The sequence below is a fragment of the Pongo pygmaeus genome, chromosome 8 (genome assembly GCF_028885625.2).
Source record: "Pongo pygmaeus isolate AG05252 chromosome 8, NHGRI_mPonPyg2-v2.0_pri, whole genome shotgun sequence".
NCBI classification, from domain to species: Eukaryota; Metazoa; Chordata; class Mammalia; order Primates; family Hominidae; genus Pongo; species Pongo pygmaeus.
Genome location: NC_072381.2, coordinates 69,040,824 through 69,061,234, shown reverse-complemented (window position 1 = coordinate 69,061,234; position 20,411 = coordinate 69,040,824). Strand labels below are relative to the sequence as shown.

The 20,411-nt window shown below is 41.2% G+C and overlaps 1 protein-coding gene across 12 annotated transcripts in view; it reads left to right on the top strand.

The window, feature by feature from the left end:
• FAM149B1 (family with sequence similarity 149 member B1) overlaps positions 1 to 20,411 on the top strand; it is a 73,448-nt gene that overhangs the window by 50,685 nt on the left and 2,352 nt on the right. For 5 of the 12 annotated variants that reach the window (XM_054503793.2, XM_054503790.2, XM_063670492.1 and 2 more), the window contains 5 exons: positions 9,490 to 9,590; positions 11,826 to 11,929; positions 14,285 to 14,551; positions 16,197 to 16,320; positions 16,573 to 16,698. In XM_054503793.2, the coding sequence (XP_054359768.1) occupies positions 9,490 to 9,590; positions 11,826 to 11,929; positions 14,285 to 14,551; positions 16,197 to 16,320; positions 16,573 to 16,698 (722 nt within the window). The other 7 variants (XM_063670493.1, XM_054503791.2, XM_063670494.1 and 4 more) reach the window with 5 other exon arrangements.

Below are 20,411 nucleotides of genomic sequence, written 5' to 3'. Positions count from 1 at the left end.
CTGTCTGGGAAGTGAGGAGCGCCTCTGCCCGGCCGCCCCGTCTGGGAAGTGAGGAGCGCCTCTGCCCGGCCGCCCCGTCTGGGAAGTGAGGAGTGCCTCTGCCCGGCCGCCCCGTCTGGGAAGTGAGGAGCGCCTCTGCCCGGCCGCCCATCGTCTGGGAGGTGAGGAGCGCCTCTGCCTGGCCGCCCCGTCTGGGAAGTGAGGAGGACCTCTGCCCGGCCACCCCGTCTGGGAGGTGAGGAGCGCCTCTGCCCGGCCGCCCCATCTGGGAGGTGAGGAGCGTCTCTACCCGGCCGCCCCGTCTGGGAAATGAGGAGCGCAGAGAGGAGCGCCTCTGCCCGGCCGCCCTGTCTGGGAGGTGTACCCAACAGCTCCGAAGAGACAGCGACCATCGGGAGCGGGCCATGAGGACAATGGCGGTTTTGTTGAAAAGAAGGGGGGGAAGTGTGGGGAAAGGAAGGAGAGATCAGATTGTTGCTGTGTCTGTGTAGAAAGAGGTGGGCATAGGAGACTCCATTTTGTTCTGACTAGGAGAAATTCTTCTGCCTTGGGATGCTGTTGATCTATGGCCTTTCCCCCAGCCCCGTGCTCTCTGAAACAAGTGCTGTGTCAACTCAGGGTTAAGTGGATTAAGGGCGGTGCAAGATGTGCTTTGTTAAACAGATGCTTGAAGGCAGCATGCTCTTTAAGAGTCATCACCACTCCCTAATCTCAAGTACCCAGGGACACAAACACTGCAGAAGGCCGCAGGGACCTCTGCCTAGGAAAACCAGAGACCTTTGTTCATGTGTTTATCTCCTGACCTTCTCTCTACTATCATCCTATGACCCTGACATATCCCCCTCTCCGAGAAACGCCCAAGAATGATCAATAAATACTTAATAAAAAAAAAAAGAATAAAGTTAGAGGATTCACACTTCCTGATTTAAAAAGTTACTACAAAACTGCAGTAATCAAAACTGGTTGTGTGAAACTGGCATAAGGACAGACAAATAGATCAATGGAATAGAATCAAAAGTTCAGAAATACACCCACACATATGTGGCCAATTAGTTTTCAAGGGTGCCAAGATCATTCAATGGGAGAAGAATAGTCTCTTCAACAGATGATACTGGAACAACTGTATATTCACCTGTAAAAGAATGAAGTTGGATCCTGACTTCATACCATATACAAAAATCAACTCACAATGGATCAAGGACCTAAATTTGAGAGCCAAAATCATAAAACTCTCAGAAGAAAACAAAGGAGTAACTCTTCATGACCTTGGATTTGACATTACATTGTTAGATATGACACCAAAAGCATGAGCAGCAAAAGAAAAGATGATAATTTGGACTTAATCAAAATGTAAAACTTTGTGCTATAAAAGACATTATCAAGGAAGCGAAAGACAACCTGTGAAATGGGAGAAAATATTTAGAAATCATATAACTGATAAGGATCTAGTATCCAGAGTAAAGAACTACAACTCAATAATAAAAGCTCAAACAACCCAATTTTAAAATGGGCAAATAATTTGGATAGATATTTCTCCAAAGAAGATATACCAATGGTCAATAAGCACATGAAAGACGTTGTACATCGTTAGTCATTAGGGAAGTGCAAATAAAAACCACAACGAGATACCACCTCATGCCCACTAGGATGGCTATGTGTATATATATTTTTAATTACATTTTATTTCTTAAAAGAAAAATAACAAGTGTTAGTAAAGATATGGAGAAATTGGAACCCTCATACATTGCAGTGGGAATATAAAATGCTGCAGCTATTGTGGAAACAATTTGGCAGCTCCTCAGAATGTTAAACACAAAATTGTCGAAAGACCAAGAAAATTCCACTCCTAGGTATATAAAAAAGAGAACTGAAAACATATGTCCATACAAAAACTTGAACATGAATGCTCATAGCAGCATTATTCATAATAGCCAAGAAGTGGAAACAACCCAAATATCCATCAGCTGATGAATGAACAAATTGGGTTTATCCATGTGTTATGGGATGAATTGTTTCCCCCTTAAAATTCATATGTTGAAACCCTAACCCCCAAAGTGACTGTGTTTGGAGACAGGCTTTTAGGGAGGTAATTCAGGTTTTGAGGTAATAAGAGTGGGCTCCTAATTCAATAGGGCTGGTGTCCTTGTAAGAAGAGGAAGGGACAGCGGAGATCTCTTTCTACTCACACGTGGAGAAAAGGCCACGTGAGGACAGAGAAAGAAGGTGGCCATCGGAAAGCCAGGACAGCACCTTGATCTTGGACTTCTGGCCTCCAGAACTGTGAGAAAATAAATGTCCATTGTGTAATCCACCCAATCAGTGCTATTTTGTTATGGCAGCCCTAGCAGACTAGTACACCATGCAATGGAATATTATTCAGCCACAAAGAGGAATTAAGTACTGATACATGTTACAACGTGGATGAACCTTGAAAATATGCTAAATGAAAGAAGCCAGTCACAAAGCACCATGTATATGGTATGATTCCATTCATATGAAATGTCCAGAATAGGCAGGGCCATAGAGACAGAGTTTAGTGGTTGCTGGGGGATGGATGAAGAGGGAAATTGAGAGGTACCATGTTTCTTTTTGGAGTGATAGAAATTTTTTGAAATTACATAGTGGTAATGATTGCACAACATTGTGACTATATTAAAAACCACTGAACTGTATACTTTAAAATGGTTAAAATGATGAATTTTATGTTATATGAATCTTATTTTTAAAAAAATTTTTTAAATTCTTTCAGCCTGAAAAATGTCCATTAATATTTCTTGTATGTGGGTCTGCTAGTGATGAACTGTTTCTTTTGTAGATATGAAAATTCCTTTATTTTGCTTTCATTTTTGCAAGATAATTTTATGAACTATGTGAATAGTTTGCCTTCTAGTACTTTTAAAATGCTGTCCATTTCTTCTCACCTGCATTGTTTCTGAAAAGAAATTTGTTGTCATCCTTATCTTTGTTCCTTTGTGCATGTATTTTTTTTTTTCTGGCTGCTAAGATTTTCTCTTTATCACTGGTTTTGAACAATTTGATTATGATGTGCCTTAATGTAGTTTTCCTCATGTTTCTTCTGCCTGGAGTTTGTTTAACTTCATGGATTTGTAGGTTTGTTTTCATTGTTTGGAAAGCTTTCAGCCATTATTTCTTCAGATTTTTTTTTCTGTCCCCCATCATCCATCAGGACTTCAGTCACTCATAAATTAGTCCATTTGATCATTGATCCCTCAGGTAACTCATGCTTTAAAAAAAATTTTTTTATATTCTTTTTTTTCTGTGTATATTTCATTCTGGGCAATTTCTATTGTTATGCCATCAGTGTTCATTATCTTTTCTTCTACAACGTTGAATCTGCTCATTTAGTGTATTTCATGTGAGATATTGTCATTTTCATCTCAAAGTATGATTTGAGAGAGACATATATATTTTCCATGTCTCTATTTGATATTTTGAAAATGTGGAATAATTTGAGTATCTGTGTTAATTCTAGGTTGGTTTCAGTTGATACTCCCTTCATTATGGCTTGTATTTTCCTGCCTGGTGATCTTTGATTAGATTTCATACATTGTGCATTTTACCTTACTAAGGGATGAATTTCTTTTTATTACTGCATATTTTCTTGAGCTTTGTTCTGAAATGCAGTTAAGTTACTTGCAAACAGTTTGATCCATTCTGATCTTTCTTTTATGATTTATTAGGTCTGGAGCAATGCTCAGTCTAGAGCTAATTATTACCCACCTACGGAGGCAAGATCTTATTCTGCCCAGTGCTCCATGAATTGAGTTTTTCTGGTCTGGAGGGTGGGAACAGACAGTATTCCTTGTTCCATGTGAGCAGCAGGTACTGTTCCCTTCTTTTTTTTATTTTTCCTAGCCTCAGGTGGCTTCTTCTCATATGTGCACTGATAGTACATTTTGAATGCTGAAACGATGCCCCACCCTCTGCAGATACCATGGGTTCTCTTCCTGTGTATTTCTCTTCTCTAAGATACTCTGTTCTATGAATCCGAGCTGCCTTGGTCTCTGGACTCTCAATGCAGGGAGTCCACCAGGCTGTGCCTCAGTTCCCACTCTTTATGCCATATCTTGGAAACTTTTTCAAGGCAATTGCAGGTCCAGTCTCATTTGTTTATCATCTCAGGGTTTACTAACTTTCATTATCTGATATACAGTGTCTTGAAAGCCATTGTTTCGTTGTTTTAGGAGACTAAACCCAGTTCATGTTATTCCATCTTGGCTGGAAGCAGAAGTCCAACATTTTTAAACTTGTTATTGAATCACAGCTTGCCAAGAGTAAAAGGAAAAAAAAAGTTTTTATTGAAGTGTAATATACACATAGAAAATTACAAAGTAAATTTACATCAAGTAAGCTTGAGGACTTTTTGTCTCTACAAAAAGTAAAAATAATTAGCCAGGGCGTGATGGTGCATGCCTGTAGTCCTAGCTACTCAGGGGACTAAGGCAGGAGGATCCCTTAATTCCAGGAGTTTGAAACTGCAGTGAGGCTATGACTGTGCCAATATACTTCAGCCTGGATGACAGAGCAAGACCCTGTCTCTAAAAAGAAAAACAGTATGCTTGTATGACCAGCACCCAGATCAAGAATATTGCCAGTACTCCAGAAGCCTTTCTCATGCTTTCTTTCAGTCAGCTACTTAATCCCTACCCCCACAAGAGTAACCCCATCCTGACTTCCAACAGCACAGATTAATTTTGCCTGTTTTAAAATTTTGTAAGAATGGATTCATATAGTATATACCCTTATGCATCTGGCTTCTTTTATTCAATATTATGTTTGTTAGATTCAGTTATGTTTTGCTCGCAACAAGTTTATTCCCATTGCTTATAGTGTTCCATTGTATGACTATATCACACCGTACTGTTGATGGATATGTGGGTGGTTTGTCTAGAATATAATACTATTATGCATTTTTTTGTACATGTCTTTTGATGAACTTAAGTACTAGATACATAAGGGTAGAATTGCTAGGTCAGAGGCTATGCTATTCTAACTTCAGTGGATGCGGCCATAAAAATTTTCAAAGTGGTTATACCTACTTACAGCCTCTCCAGTATTGTGTGAGAGTTCCAGTTGCTCCACATTTCCACCCTTGATGTGTGGTCTTTGTGGGTTTGTTTTATTTTTAAGCCACTATGTTGTATGTGTGTTAGGTTTTTTTTTTTAAGCTTGTATTAGAGAATAGGACTAGCACTCTCTTTAAAATGAACTAGTTTGTATTATATGAGGTTAATTTTTTTGAGACACAGGACAGGTGGTAATTAAAAGTCCAGAGTCATACCCAGACTCCCATAATAATAAACCCTGGTAATAAGCAAAGGAACTCCTAGTTTCAGTATATCAACCACCACGTACCAGATAAAATCTTATTTCACCTTTCACAATTTACCAGTGTTGGGCTGTGAATTAATATTTTTATTTTTCTGTGCATTCATAAATTAAGATTATTTTATTGTATTGTAACTAATTTTGAGACTAAAGTCTAAAAACAAGACATCATGAAATGGAGCTGGAGGATCTCTAATTGGCATTTAGTAGGTTGACTGAAATACCTTAAAACAGGGGTCAGGAAACTACTGTCTATGCAGAGGCTGGTGGTAAAGATTTTAGTCTTTGACAACCATCCAGTCTCTGTTGCAACTACTCAACTCTGCCCTTGTAGCATGAAAGCAGCCATAAATAAGATGTAAATGAATGAGCTTGGCTGTGTACACTAGTATATACTCAGTACATATGTTCGCCAAAAGATATGTGCAAGAATGTTCATAAATAACTAGAAAACATACATCAGAAACTACCCACATGTCCATCAACAGTAGAATGTGATATATTCATACAATGGAATACTATACCACTATGAGAATAAACAAATGATTATTACAACTTTTTTTTTTTTTTTTGAGACAGAGTCTCGCTCCGTGGCCCAGGCTGGAGTGCAGTGGTGTGATCTTGGCTCACTGCAAGCTCCGCCTCCTGGGTTTAAGTGATTCTCCTGCCTCAGCCTCCCGAGTAGCTCGGATTACAAGCGCCTGCCACCACACCCAGCTATTTTTTGTACTTTTAGTAGAGATGGGGTTTCACCATGTTGGCCAGGCTGGTCTCAAACTCCTGACCTCAGGTGATCTGCCCACCTGGGCCTCCCAAAGTTCTGGGATTACAGGTGTGAGCCACCGCACCCGGCCACACCGTTATTTTCAAAAACAGGCAGTAGTAACAGGTATGGGGTTTCTTCTTGGAGTGATAAAAAGTTATTGAACTAGGTAGAGGTAAGGGTTGCACAACATCATGAATGTAACTAATGCTGCTGAATTGTATACAGTCCTGTGTGGCATAATAACACTTTGGTCAATGTTGGACCACATATATGATGGTCTCATAAGATTATAATGGAGCTGAAAAACTCCTATCACCTAATGACATTGTAGTTGTCATAAAGTCAAAGCACAACTCATTACTGATGTGTTTGTGGTGATGCTGGCATAAACAAACCTACTGCACTGCCAGTCATATAAAAATACAGCATAAACAGTTATGTACAGTACATATACTTCATAATAAACGATTATGTTACTGGTTTATGTATATACTATATTTTTATCATTTGAGTGTTCTCCTACCATGTTTTTTAAAGTTAACTGTAAAATAGCCTCAGGTAGGTCCTTCAGGAGGTATTCCAGAAGAAGGCATTGTTATCACAGGAGATGAAAGCTCCATGTGTGTTACACAACCTTTGAAGACCTTCCGGTGGGACCGGAAGTGTAGGTGGAAGACAGTGATATTGATGATCCTCACCCTATGTAGGCCTAGGCTTATGTGTGTGTTTGTGTCTTAGATTTTAACAAAAAGATTAAACAGTAAAAATTAATTAATTAAAAAATAGGCAAACCTCATAGAATAAGCAAATAAAGAAAAAATATTTTTGTACAGTTGTACAGTGTTTGTGCCTTAAGCTGTTATTTCAAAAGGATCAAAAAGTTAAAAAAATAAATTTATAAAGTCAAAGAGTACAACTAAGGGTAATTTTTTGAAGAAATTTAAAAAAATGTAGTATAACCTAAATGTACAGTGTTTATAGACAGTCCAGTAATGAGCTAGGCCTTCATATTCACTCGCCTCTCACTCAGTGACTCACTCAGAGCAACTTTCATTCCTGTAAGCTCCATTCATGGTAAGTACCTTATACAAGTGTACCTGTACCATTTTTATCTTTTGTATCATAATTTTATTGTACCTTTTCTATGTTCACACTTGTTTAAATATACAAATGCTAACCATTGTGTTATAGTTGCCACCAGTATTCAGTACAGTAACATGCTGTACAGGCCTGTGCCTAGGAGCAACAGGCTATACCATTTAGCTTAGGTGTGTAATAGGCTGTACCACCTAGGTTTGTGTAAATACACTCAGACATTCACACAACGACAAAATCACCTAATAATGCCATTCTCAGAAGGTATCCCTGTTGTTAAGTAACATGAGTCTAAAATGGTAAGTCATGTGTATTTTACCACAATAATTTTTTTTTTTAAGTAGCAGGCCAGATTTGACCCATGGACTATAGTTTGCCAACCCTGCTCTACAATGCAATCCCCATGAGAAGCAGTGGCATATAATGATTAAAAGTACAGACTTTGGGCCAGGCGCAGTGGTTCACACCTATAATCCCAGCATTTTGGAAGGCCGAGGCGGGTGGATCATGAGGTCAGGAGATCAAGACCATCCTGGCTAACATGGTGAAACCCCGTCTCTACTAAAAATACAAAAATTAAGCGAGTGTGGTGGTGGACACCTGTAGTCCCAGCTACTTGGGAGGCTGAGGCAGGAGAATGGCGTGAACGTGGGAGGCAGAGCTTGCAGTGAGCGGAGCTTGCGCCACCGCGTTCCAGCCTGGGCAACAGCGAGACTCTGTCTCCAAAAAAAAAAAAAAGATACAGACTTTGTTGCCAGACAACCTGGGTTTGACCACTGGCTCTGACACTAACTTTATTTAGATTCTTGGCTAGTTGCTTAACTTCTTTGAGCCTCAGTTTATCTATAAAATGAGTATAAATACTAATATCTATTTCATAGTATTGTTTAAGAAATAAACCAGTTACATGAAAGTATATAGAGTAGTTCCTGTAATATTTAAGAGCTCAATAAATGTTAGCTATTGTCATTACTTTTTATTATAATACCTGGAAGTATAGAAAGAGAACACTTGCAGTTTTGGCTTTGTCATGGACCAGCTGGTTCATTGTTGTTAGAACAAACTGACAGGTGCTGGTACAAACCTATCTCTATTATTAGAGCAACTTTCCCAACCTCTATGTGAAGAGAAAAGCCAAACTGCATGCAGGTTTGCAATATATGCAATAGGGCTATGTGGTCTGTGAACTGTAACCTCAAAGTATATAAAACTCTGGTGAAATGTAATCACCTATTTATAACTTGTTTTTATAATCATTTTAACTTTTAATCAAGACAGTTTTAAAGTCTAAATTAATGAAGAAAAATATTTTTTATTTTTATTTATTGAAACAGGGTTTCACTCTGTTGCCCATGCTGGAGTGCAGTGGGGTCATCACAGCTCACTACAACCTCAACTACCTGGGCTGAAGCTGTCCTCCCACCTCAGCCTCCCAAGTAGCTGGGACCAAGGGCACGTGCCACCATGCCCAGCTAATTTTAATTTTTTTTTGTAGAGATGGGGGTCTCCTTATGTTGCCCAAGCTGGTCTTGAACTACTGGCCTCAAGCAATCTGCCTCAGCCTCCCACAGTGCCGGGATTACAGATGTCAGCCACCATGCCCAGCCTGCTTGGTCATTTGTATGGTGTCTTGCTCTTAGTCGTATTTTACATTTCTGCTTTTGTTTTACATTCTACATCTGTCAATTCCAATTTCTGAAGTCCTTGCTGATCTGACTATGCTGTTTCTGCCTGCTCTTTTTCAAGATGCCTTGTTTCTTCGTGGATGTGATTCTTAACAGTGATTTCTAATCTCATAACTTTACCTGTGGGAATTGAGGTCTGGATTAATGAAGGTTTCCCTAGAGCTACACTGTCCAATAGAGTAGGCACCAACCACGTTTGGCCATAAGTTAAAATTAAATTTAAAATTCAGTTCCTCACTCCCTAGCCACATTCTAAGTGCTCTATAGCTATAGGAGGGTGATGGCTACTACCACACTAGACAGCACAGTTGTAAAATATTTCTGTCAACTCCAAAGGTATGTGGGACAACTGTGCCCTAGAGATCTCTTTCTCTTTCTGCCAGGTACCAGTAGGCATCATCAGCCTGGGAAACCACTTTCACCTAGTCTTGGTTTGAGGGGTTTTTTGAACCATGCAGGTGGCATAAAATGGTACTGCAGATAAGTGGAGCCTTGTTTGAGATTATGAATTCTCAGGAGAGATCTTTTTTCACAATACTGTTGCTGTGGGCCAGAAGATTATCCATGGATAATATATTCTGTTCCTTTGCCCAGATGATGAGAGTAATGTTGCAGTTACCAGACCCGATTCAGAAAGTTCCTGTGTGCTGAGTGAACCACATCCTTTGGTGTTACCGCGAGTGCCACAGTCTAAGGTGCTGTCCATTACCTCAAATCTGGCAAGCCCCAGAGGGATCAGTTGGAGACCCCAGGGCTACTCTCACCAGAGGAAATTTGCTCAGAGTTGTTTGCCTTACTTGTATGATTTCCGACTCAATATGTTTTAGTACAGTTATGTGTTTATCATAATAATCCAGTGACTCTTTGCATTGGTTTCAGTTTAAAATATTAATAGCAAATTAGAGTTGATAAGTATTTCTCAGTCAGCTCTTCTAAGGAGGCATCCGTAAGTTGTGCAACCTATAATCAACCATGTGGTCAGCCTAAGTCTGATTTGGGAAGAATGGAGGATACCCTTATGATAAAAATGACTCATCTTAGGTTCTCTATGGCCTTGACATTGTCCTTTGAACACCTCCTTCCTTTTGAGTTTTTCCTTCCTTTTTCTCTCAACTTGGCCCACCTGTTTATTTTTTATTTTTTCATTTTTTTTGAGACAGAGTCTCGCTCTGTCACCCAGGCTGGAGTGCAGTGGCATGACCTCGGCTCACTGCAACCTCCGCCTCCCAGGTTCAAGCAGTTCTTGTGCCTCAGCCTCCTGAGTACCTGGGATTACAGATGTGCACCACCACACTCGGCTGATTTCTGTATTTTTGGTAGAGACAGAGTTTCACCATGTTGGCCAGGCCCATCTCGAACTCCTGGCCTCATGTGATCCACCTGCCTCAGCCTCCCAAAGTGCTGGGATTATAGGCATGAGCCACCGCACCTGGTCCCTGTTTGTTTTTTAGAGACAGGAGTCTCACTATGTTGCCCAGGTTGGTCTCAAACTCCCGGGCTCAAGCCACCTTCCCATCTCAGCCTCCTGAGTCGCCACCATACCCAGGCTGTTTTTGTTTTTTAATATTTAAATCTGTTAAACTTTTTTGCCTTTTGGATGTTTAGTACTCATAAACCAGGTATAAAAATCAAACAAAAACAAAGAGAAAAGCTATTTCAAGTGAGTCTGAACAAGCACAAAGATGGTATTTCTTGCAGGAGGCAGATGAGATTGGTCTTATCCCTGTGTAATGATTTATGTAGTCTTAGTTCCTACACAATAGTTTCCTGGTGTTACTTTTAAGGTGGAAAAAAAAAAAACCCAGAGAGAAAGGTGTTGGTATATTGGCCAGATGTTGTACAGCTGGATTTACAAAACAGGTATTTAAAAAGAAAATTAGGCCAAGGTGGGCGGGTCATTTGAGGCCAGGAGTTCAAGACCAGCCTGGCCAATATGGTGAAACCTCATCTATACTAAAAATACAAAAACTAGCTGGGCATGGTGGCAGGCACCTGTAGTGCCAGCTGCTCTGGAGGCTGAGGCAGGAGAATCACTTGAACCTGGGAGGCAGAGGTAGCAGTGGGCCGAGATGACGCCACTGCACTCCAACCTGGGTGACAGCAAGACTCCATCTCAAAAAAAAGAAGAGAAAATTATGAAGGCTCGTAAGTCACCACACCAGGGATGACCAGGTAAATTAATGTTCCTTTGGTGGTAGTAAAGTACTGCTGCATGTTGAACTGGTGTGGCCGTGGTTTAGTGACCTAAGCCCTGAAGTTAGACGTTCTGGTCGCTGATGACCTAAGAAAGGAGAAGAGTTAATTCAAACATTCTGAAGAGAAAGAGGAAGGAAAATACATTCTGTGGCAGCGGAGACTGCCAGAAAAGGCAATGAGCTGATGACCTGAGAAAACAAACAGGGCTCTAGGGGGGCAATGCCAGTCCAAGAAACATTACATCCTGCTAAAATTATAACAGATAAGCTTACCTCCTAGTACAGAGTGTTCAGGATTTAGGTTATCATTGAGGGCTGACCTGCTCCACAGGTCGTGAAAGAGAAGGATTAGTTTGTACAGAGTGCAGGATTGTGTGATGATGAAAGAGATTAAGTTAGTTTCCCCTTATTATTTTCTATTTTAATGTAAACAACAATAATAATAAAGGTCCTCACTCCCCGTAAGAGGGCTGTTAATTGTTTTCATCCAGATTGATCAGGCTTCTCCTACCTGCTGTCACTTAGGAATGGAGAGGAAAGGAGGGACCCTATCACATGGACAGTTGACTTGGGGCCCCAGCTAAGTCAAGGGCCCCAAGATGTTATAAAAATTAAAGCATGGGGGAAAAGAAGTATAAATAACCAAATTGGAAATATTAACTTTTGGCAAAGTTGGAAAACCAAACAGGTATCTTCTCCAACCGATCATGAGTACTGTCTTCTTTCAACACGTAGATGAGTCTCTGTCAAGCAAGCAGACATCAGCCAAATGTGAATGGTCTCTTGGTTCATGGGATGCCTCTACAGCCAAGAAATCTCTCCCTAATGGACAAGCTCCTGTAAGAAGTTCAACATTTTCAGACTATACAGTGTAAAAGGGAAATAGAGGGAAAGCAAAATCAGTTTATCAGTATGCATGTATTGAGTGCCAACCAAGCAACCACAAAAACTCCTGGGGAGTAAAACATCCAAGGGACATGGTCTCCACCATCAGGGGGCTGATAATGTAACTGGAAAGAGAAGACATACGTGGGTAAAAAAAGACCTAACCATATGTGGCATTTTTGTAACTGAGTGCCATGTGCTTGCTGTCCAGAATGAGTGCTATGACAGCCCCAAAGCATTCTGGTGGGTAAGTGTAGGTTTGGAACTTGTCCTTGAAAGATGGGGCTTTGGATAAGCAAAGGAGAGCAGCAAGGGCATTCTAGGTAGGAAGAATGATATGGGGAAAGGTTTGGAGATAAGAAAATACAAAATATTTAGGGAAGATAGCAGATCATTTTTGACGTAGAAGAACGGAAGATAGGTCAGAACTTTAATGCTTCTGATCAAAGATAATTGACAATCTTCTAGAATTAAAATAGACCATGGTGTGATTAGCGGGAAAGAGGTGACTATAGAATAATGAATGTTAGGACCAGATTGTGGCGGGTTTTGAGTGTCGTGTTTTTGGGATTCATCCACATTGTTGTCTATGACCTCCTCCCTTGCTGAGGAGTATTCTATTGTAAGAATACACACGATTTATCCATCTGCTCTCCTGTTAATTAACACGGGTCATTTCCAGGTTAGAGGTATTACACATAAAGGTACTCTAAATATTCTCGTATAGGTCTTTTTTGTGGTTTTACGGTCTCATTTCTCGAGTCGATACCTAGAAATGAAAGGGTCATAGGACAGGTATATGTTTAGTTTCATAGGAAACTGCCATACGATTTCCCAAAGGAGTTGCACCATTTTACACTCCTTCCAGCAATGTATGAATTTTGGTTTGGGAGCACATATATTTAAATCAGGAATCTGAAAGATCAATTTCAACGTAGTGTAAATGGATGGAGTGGAAGGAACTGAAGGTAAGGGGTCAATGCAGGAGTCCACGTGTGAGCTACTAAGGGTCTGCACTCAAGCGGCCACACAGGGTGAGAAACGAATGAGCTATTTTGGGAGATAATGTCAAGTAAGTGAAATTCTATAGAAATAGAGGAATCAAAATTATCTCAGATTTCAAGCTTGAGGGAAACCTGTGTTGGCAGAAAAGATGGGTTTCTTCTGGGGTGTGTTTACAGTGATGGGCCATCTCACTGGAAATGTGGAAGAGGTCGGATCTGGAGACCGATCTAAAAGTCACCTGGCTAGAGAAGACAATCGAATCCAGAAGTTCATAGAACAAAATAAAGGTGAACATAGGGCAGCTAAAGCCTAAACATTTTGTAATTAGAAAGCAGTTAGGGTGTGTTAAAAAAAAAAAAAAAGGCATAAGTGAATTGCTAGAGAGGCAAGAAGACCAGAACAGTCTCCAGGTTTAGCCCTGTTCCTTGATGGGCAGCATCCCTTCAAAGTCCTCCCAGCACGGTGCCATGTTTTGCACTAGAGGACACCAAAGTGGCCTGAAAGGCTGAGGAACTTAGGAGCAAATGGCAGAGCTAAGCTGCGTTATTCTTTCTTTCACCTCTCTTCCATTTAATTGTGCAGATACTCTTAGGTGTCTTAAAATAGTCAAATGTCCTCTCACTTGCTTAAAAAAAAAATACACTACACACCTGAATCTGTAGGGCAGTATTTAAGCTACTGAACTGTTTAGGTGTGGTATTTTATTGGACGACTTACAGAAAAGGGTTGTATTTCAGGTATTTATGCAAATAGGGCTACTGTGGTCCCAACAGCTCTGGCTCTGGGCAGCACAAGACCCTTTGCCCACTCCCAGCTTTCCAAGGAACCCAAACCCAAATCCCTGCCAGCTCCAACTTGCTCAGCACTTTAATCGCTACAGTGGGAGCCACACTGTTGCCACAACTGCTCCCAAGCAGCAATATTTGTCTTTCAGTTGTCTTTCTGGTGACAGTCTTTCAGCACAAAAGAATGCCTCAAACAGAGTAGGAATCAGCCCCTGTGGCAAATTTTTGGGAAGCACTTTGGAGTAGGTGTCCTTCAGGCTTGCCTTCGCTGGTGACTAAAAAAGTGACTGTGATGGCAGGTGAATAATGGACTTGCTTTGCCAAATGTCCATTCTAGTAAATTATGTTTATGATTGAAATAATGTACCACTTTTAAGAACAGATTCTCATGCCTGAGCTAGAGTACCATCTGGAAACTAGTGTTACTTATTGAAAGGTTTTTATTTTTGCTTTATTTCCCCCTAAATGTAGTTTCTAGTCTAAGGCTTTTTACCCCATGAGTCTTGTTTTCCTTGACAGACTGATCTTTACTTCATTGTGGGTTTCTGATTTGGCTACTAGAGATCTTGATGACAAGCTACTTATGAGGCCTGGGTCCAGTACCATCCTTTCAACTCGAAATTGGCCAAATCGAGCTGTGGAGTTTAGTACATCATCTCTGTCATACACAGTGCAGTCCACCAGGAGACGCAATCCACCGCCGCGAACCCTTCATCCGATCAGCACAAGCCATTCATGTGCTGAAACACCAAGACCTGTGGAAGAAATCCTCAGAGGAGCCCAAGTGTAGGTTTCAAAAGCAGAACTTCTGGAAACTGTGGTAAAACTAATACATTTTACATACAAAGTTAATTTAAATATAAGACTGAAATCTATGCCTAGAAACTAATCATTAAGTAGTCTTATGACAGATTGCCCATGGGTTTAGATCCAACACAAAATTTTTTAATGGGGTTAAATTTTATTTTATTTTTTTAGATACAGTCTCACTCCTGTCGCCCACGCTGGAGTGCAGTGGATGATCATGGCTCACTGCAGCCTCAACTTCTGGGCTCAAGTGGTTCTCCCACCCCAGCCTCCCAAGTAGCCGGGACCACAGGAGGGTGGTGCCACCATGCCAGGTTAACTTTTTGTGTTTTTAGTAGAGTCAGGGGTCTTGTCATGTTGCCCAGGCTGGTTTCAAATTCCTGAGCTCAAGCAATCTGCCTGCCTCAGTCTGCCAAAGTGCTGAGATTACAGGTGTGAACCACCGCACCCAGCAGGGGTTAAATTTTAATGAAATAGATATTGAATCTTTCTGTTGATCTAGCTAAAGAGTTCTATTTGTAAAAATAAAATGTTGGCTAGAATACTATATTGGGGTTACAAAAGCAATAAAGAACCTATTTATTTAATCAAACATTTTCTGTGGTGGGAACATGTTCAGTGAAATTCACTCCAAAATAATAGTTAATTCCCCTTTAAGGTTTTTCTGTACCATTGGGATCTGCTTATTCCATTGACAATGAAAACTTTATAAACCTCAGATAAGTAGTTGCTTACATACCAGGAAAAATATCCCTTAGCACTTCCTAGGAAGTGACACTAAAAATAATCGCCTTTCCCACCCTTCATTCACTACACACTCTGAGCCTCATCATGCAAAAATACCGAGGAGCCAATTTTAAACATAGAATTCTTTTAGCTGTTGATTCACAAAATGTCTTAGGATGATTAATTTCTAAAAATATCCTCAAAGGTATGAGATAATAAGGCCATAGCAGTGTTTTCAATGCAGCTTCCAAGTTAAGCATTATTATGTGGATGTAGCTCTATCTGTACCAACAGAGCTATAAATTCATTCATTTGGGGATGAGTAGTCTTGATGTATAATTAATCTCTCATTCCTTCTGACAGTACTTTTTTTCAAAGTTGAAAAGTAAGTTGCTTTGTTACTTCTGGGACATGAAAGTATCATGCAGTTTCAATTACTGTCTTAAGGATGAAGAATACTGCAAGCTGCTCCAGATCCTACTGAAGGGAATGAAGGTTTAGGAACTTTACCCGAGAACTATAGTTATTAGGGAAAAGGATAACCAGAAGGTCCAGAACTGTCAAGAATTCCATCATCAGCTGGGAATTTACAAATCCAAATCAGCAGAGAAGTGCAATACCAGATAGGGACAAATGTTTTATTCCAGTTCTGTGGGAGAGAAAAGGCCAGCTTCTGTTGTGTACCCAGAGTATAGAGCTTCAAAACAAAATCAGAAAACACTATTTTAAAAACTAATTTTCCAAAAATCATGAGATCTCTACTTAAAAACATAGGCAGCCTAAAGCTTTCTGTGCACATTAAACTCATCTGCTTCATTTATCTGATTTCTAATCAATTTGCTGGTATTGTTGTAACTTCATGCTTTCATACCTTGGTGTTTGTTGGTGGGATCTGCAGCCCAGTGGCAGCCGACTCGCTCTCCTCTCCCTCACCAATGCCCCTGAGTCGAAATAATCTGCTACCACCTATTGGCACAGCTGAAGTGGAACATGTGAGCACTGTGGGGCCACAAAGACAGATGGTATGTTTCTTTCATATTGCCTCTCCATGTACTTACCATACAACCTCATGGGCAGTAATTCTGCAGGATCTGTGCCCTGATCTTGATTTATACTGTTTTGTCAAAAGTACAAATAGAGTGCTAATTTATGACGTGGAATTGGAGCTGTTTGGCCTGCACTTACCATATCTGCCATGGTCGATGGGGTTTTAACTACGTACCACACTACAGATATAGTTTTCACTGTTTCTGTAACTTTTGTCTCCTCTGCAGACACCCCATGGCGACTCTAGTCGAGCTCAAAGTGCGGTGGTGGATGAACCTAACTATCAGCAGCCACAAGAAAGGCTCCTTTTGCCCGACTTTTTCCCCAGGCCCAACACAACTCAATCATTTTTGGTAGAGTGACATACTTCCTAGAATGGTCTTGATAATTGGGGAAAGAAAAGGTGGGGGGAATACTAGTTTGGCAGACTTAAGATTTTATCTAGAGGCTTAACTCAGAATAAAAGTTGAGTTTCCAACAATAAAAACAGTGTTATAAATACATTTTGTTCAAATTCTAACTAGTCCCTGATGCCTATTCTTTAATGCCTTATACAGAAATCACAAATTCTAAGCAATTTAACACTTAGATATGTCTGACTACAAGCAAGAATATTAAATCCCAGTACACATCAGATAAGCATAACTTTATTGTATAATCTTGTTCTTCTGGAATTATATCAAAAGTGGTCTCAGATTATGATGAGTCCTGGTGGATGAGTGAGTTGGGTCTTTAATAAAAAATTTTCAGAAGCAGGCTCTTGCCATGTTGCCCAGACTAGACTTGGAACTCCTGGGCTTATTCCAGGAGTTGGAATAACTCCTGGATTGCTGGGCTCAAGCAATCCTGCCTTAGCCTCCCGAGTAGTGGGGACTACAGGTGCACACCACTGTACCCAGCTTAGGACTTTTTCTTTCTACTGGTGTTTTAAATGCTGACACTGCCTACCATTTATTAGGCATTTACTAGCCCTTTTAAGTAATAGAAAAAACCTGATCAGCAATGGGGTCATGCACTGACCTTCCCCATTTGTAGGCTGGGAGCTCGACCCCACATAATCTGCTTTGTGGCAAGAGTGCTTGCAGAGCCTGGGGAAGTGACCAGGGACCCCACATCCTGACAGTTTTCAGGATGGTAGTGTTTGCAGCACTTGTCCCAACCCATGACCCTTGAACCACAGCAGGCTAAAGCACTGCAAAGTTTTTCTTCTATGAGAAGAGTGGTAAGGATAATCAATATCAGACCTCTGTATTAGTTTCCTAGGGCTTAAGAAATGACCAACAACTGGGTGCCTTAAAACAGCAGAAATTTTTTCCTCACAGTTCCAGAGGCGAGAAGTTCAAAATCAAGGTGTCAACAGAGCTATGCTCCCTTTGCAAGGTCTAGGGAAGAATCTTTTTGTCTCTTCCTGGATTCTGGTGGCCACCTGTGATCCCTGGTGTTCCTTGGCTTGCAGCTGCATCACTCCCAATTTCTGCCCTTTTTTTTTCCTTTTTTTTCTTTTTTGACACGGAGTCTCGCTCTGTCACCTAGGGTGGAGTGTAATGGCGCAATCTCAGCTCACTACAACCTCTGCCTACTGGGTTCATGTGATTCTCCTGCCTCAGCCTCCCGAATAGCTGGGACTACAGGTGCCTGCCACCATGCCCAGCTAATTTTTGTAATTTTACTAGAGATGGGGTTTTGCATCTTGGCCAGGCTGGTCTCGAAATCCTGACCTCCAGTTATCTGCCCACCCGCCTCCCAAAGTGCTGTGATTACAGGTGTGAGCCACTGCACCCGGCCTTTTTTTTCTTTCTTTTTCTTTTTTTTTTTTTTTTTTTAAGACAGTGTCTCACTCTGTTGCCCAGGCTGGAGTGCAGAGCACAGCTCACTGCAGCCTCAACCTCCTGGGCTTAAGTGATCCTCTCACCTCAGCCTCCTGAGTAGCTGGGACTACAGGCGCATGCCACCATGCCCTGCTAATTTTTTTATTTTGTAGAGATAGGGTGTCACTATGTGGGCCAGACTGGTCTCAAACTCCGATGTTCAAGTGATCCTCCCACCTCAGCCTCCCAAAGTGCTGGGACTACAGGCATGAACCACACGCCCAGCCTGCCTCTGTCTTTACATGGCTTTCCTCCCTGTGTGTCTGTGTCCAGGGTTCCCTCTTCTTATAAAGATACCAGTCGCTGAATTTAGGGCCCACCCTAATCTAGTGTGACTTTACCTTAACTTGATTCATCTGCAAAGACCCTATTTCCAAACTTGGTCACATTCACAAGTTCCAGGTGGACATAAATTTTGAGGGAACACTGTTCAACCTAGTAGACCCCACGAGGTTGACTTCGGGAGAAACTCACCAAAAACAAGAAAAGGAAACAGCATTTCTGATTCTTGGGGTTCAGTGTGAACCCCAGTAAGTTTGAGAACTTCTACTGAATTTGCCTTCTTATAATCTGATACAGGACATTTATTAAGTAGTACTTGATTATATTACACAGCTAGATTCTCTGAAACTTTTTTTTTTTTTTTTTTTTGAGACAGAGTCTTACTCTGTCGCCCAGGCTAGAGTGCTGTGGTGCAATCTCAGCTCACTGCAGCCTCCGCCTCCTGGGTTCAATCTATTCTCCTGCCTCAGCCTCCTGAGTAGCTGGGACTACAGGCACCTGCCACCATGCCCAGCTAATTTTTGTATTCTTTTAGTAAAGACAGTGTTTCTCCAAGTTGCCCAGGCTGGTCTTGAACTTCTGACCCCAAGTGATCCACCTACCTTGGCCTCCCAAAGTGCTGGGATTACAGGCGTGAGCCACCACTCTCAACTAAACATTTCATTTTTTTTAAGAGACAAGTATCTCGCTACATCACCCAGGCTGGAGTGTAGTGGTGCAGTCAGCACACTGCAGCCTCAAACTCCTGGGCTCAAGTGATCCTCCCACCGCAGCCTCCCAAGTAGCTGGGATTACAGGTGTGCACCTCTACACCTGACTAAAAACATTTAATTTTTGGTTGCCTTAGGAATAAAACTGAACAGATGAAAACATTTCAGTCTTCTCTTTAAGTTTATAACAAAAAGAAGTAAAAATTACTTACCATTTCTCTCCCCATTTGCTGTCATAAAAAGGGAGATAGCTAGTTGTTCAGTTTATTAGGAATGCTAGCTGTGAGCCGGCTGCAGTGGCTCACACCTGTAATCCCAGCATTTTGGGAGGCTGAGGTGGGCAGATCACCTGAAGTCAGGAGTTTGAGACCAGCCTGGCTAACATGGTGAAACACGTTTCTATTAAAAATACAAGAAAATTAGCCAGGCATGGTGGTGCATGCCTGTAATCCCAGCTACTCGGGAGGCTAAGGCAGGAGAATTGCTTGAGCCCGGGAGGCAGAGGTTGCAGTGAGGCAAGATCGTGCCATTGCACTCCAGCCTGGGCGACAGAGCGAGAAGACTCTGTCCCCCCACAAAAAAAAATAATGCTAGCTGTGAGTCCTGGGCCTGGCACTACAGACTAGCACTTTGCTCCTTGCTGTTTTCATCTAGAATAGGGGCCAGTAAACTACAGTTCCTGGGCTACTCTCTTGGCCTACTGCCTTGTTTTGTAAATAAACTTTTATTGGAGCAGGGCCACCAAGCTCATTTATGTGCTATCAATGGCTGCCTTCATACCGTAACAGCGAAGCTGAGTAGTTGCAACAACCACCCTATGGTCCACAAAGCCTAATATAATAACTGTCTGGCCCTTTACAAAAAATAAGTTTGCTGACCCCCGATCTCTAAAATATAGGGGCTTCACCAGAAAAAGCTTCCTGAAATCTCTTGATTTCAGTGCTCTCTCAAGGGAACTACTGGGGGATGTTTTTATTCCAGAAGCCCCAGCAGGATGTCATATATAGCTTTATTTGATATTTGCATTTTAATATTTTAGTCGTATCTCTACATTTTTTAATTCCTTGAGGTAACTGAAATATCTGCATTTTGTAATGCTAAAAAGTAAATGTAAAGTTAAATTTCAATATGGTGGTAAAGTCATAAGTATTTCAATGTTGCTGAAAAGGCTGGTTTTTTAAATGAAAGCATTCATTTAAAATATAT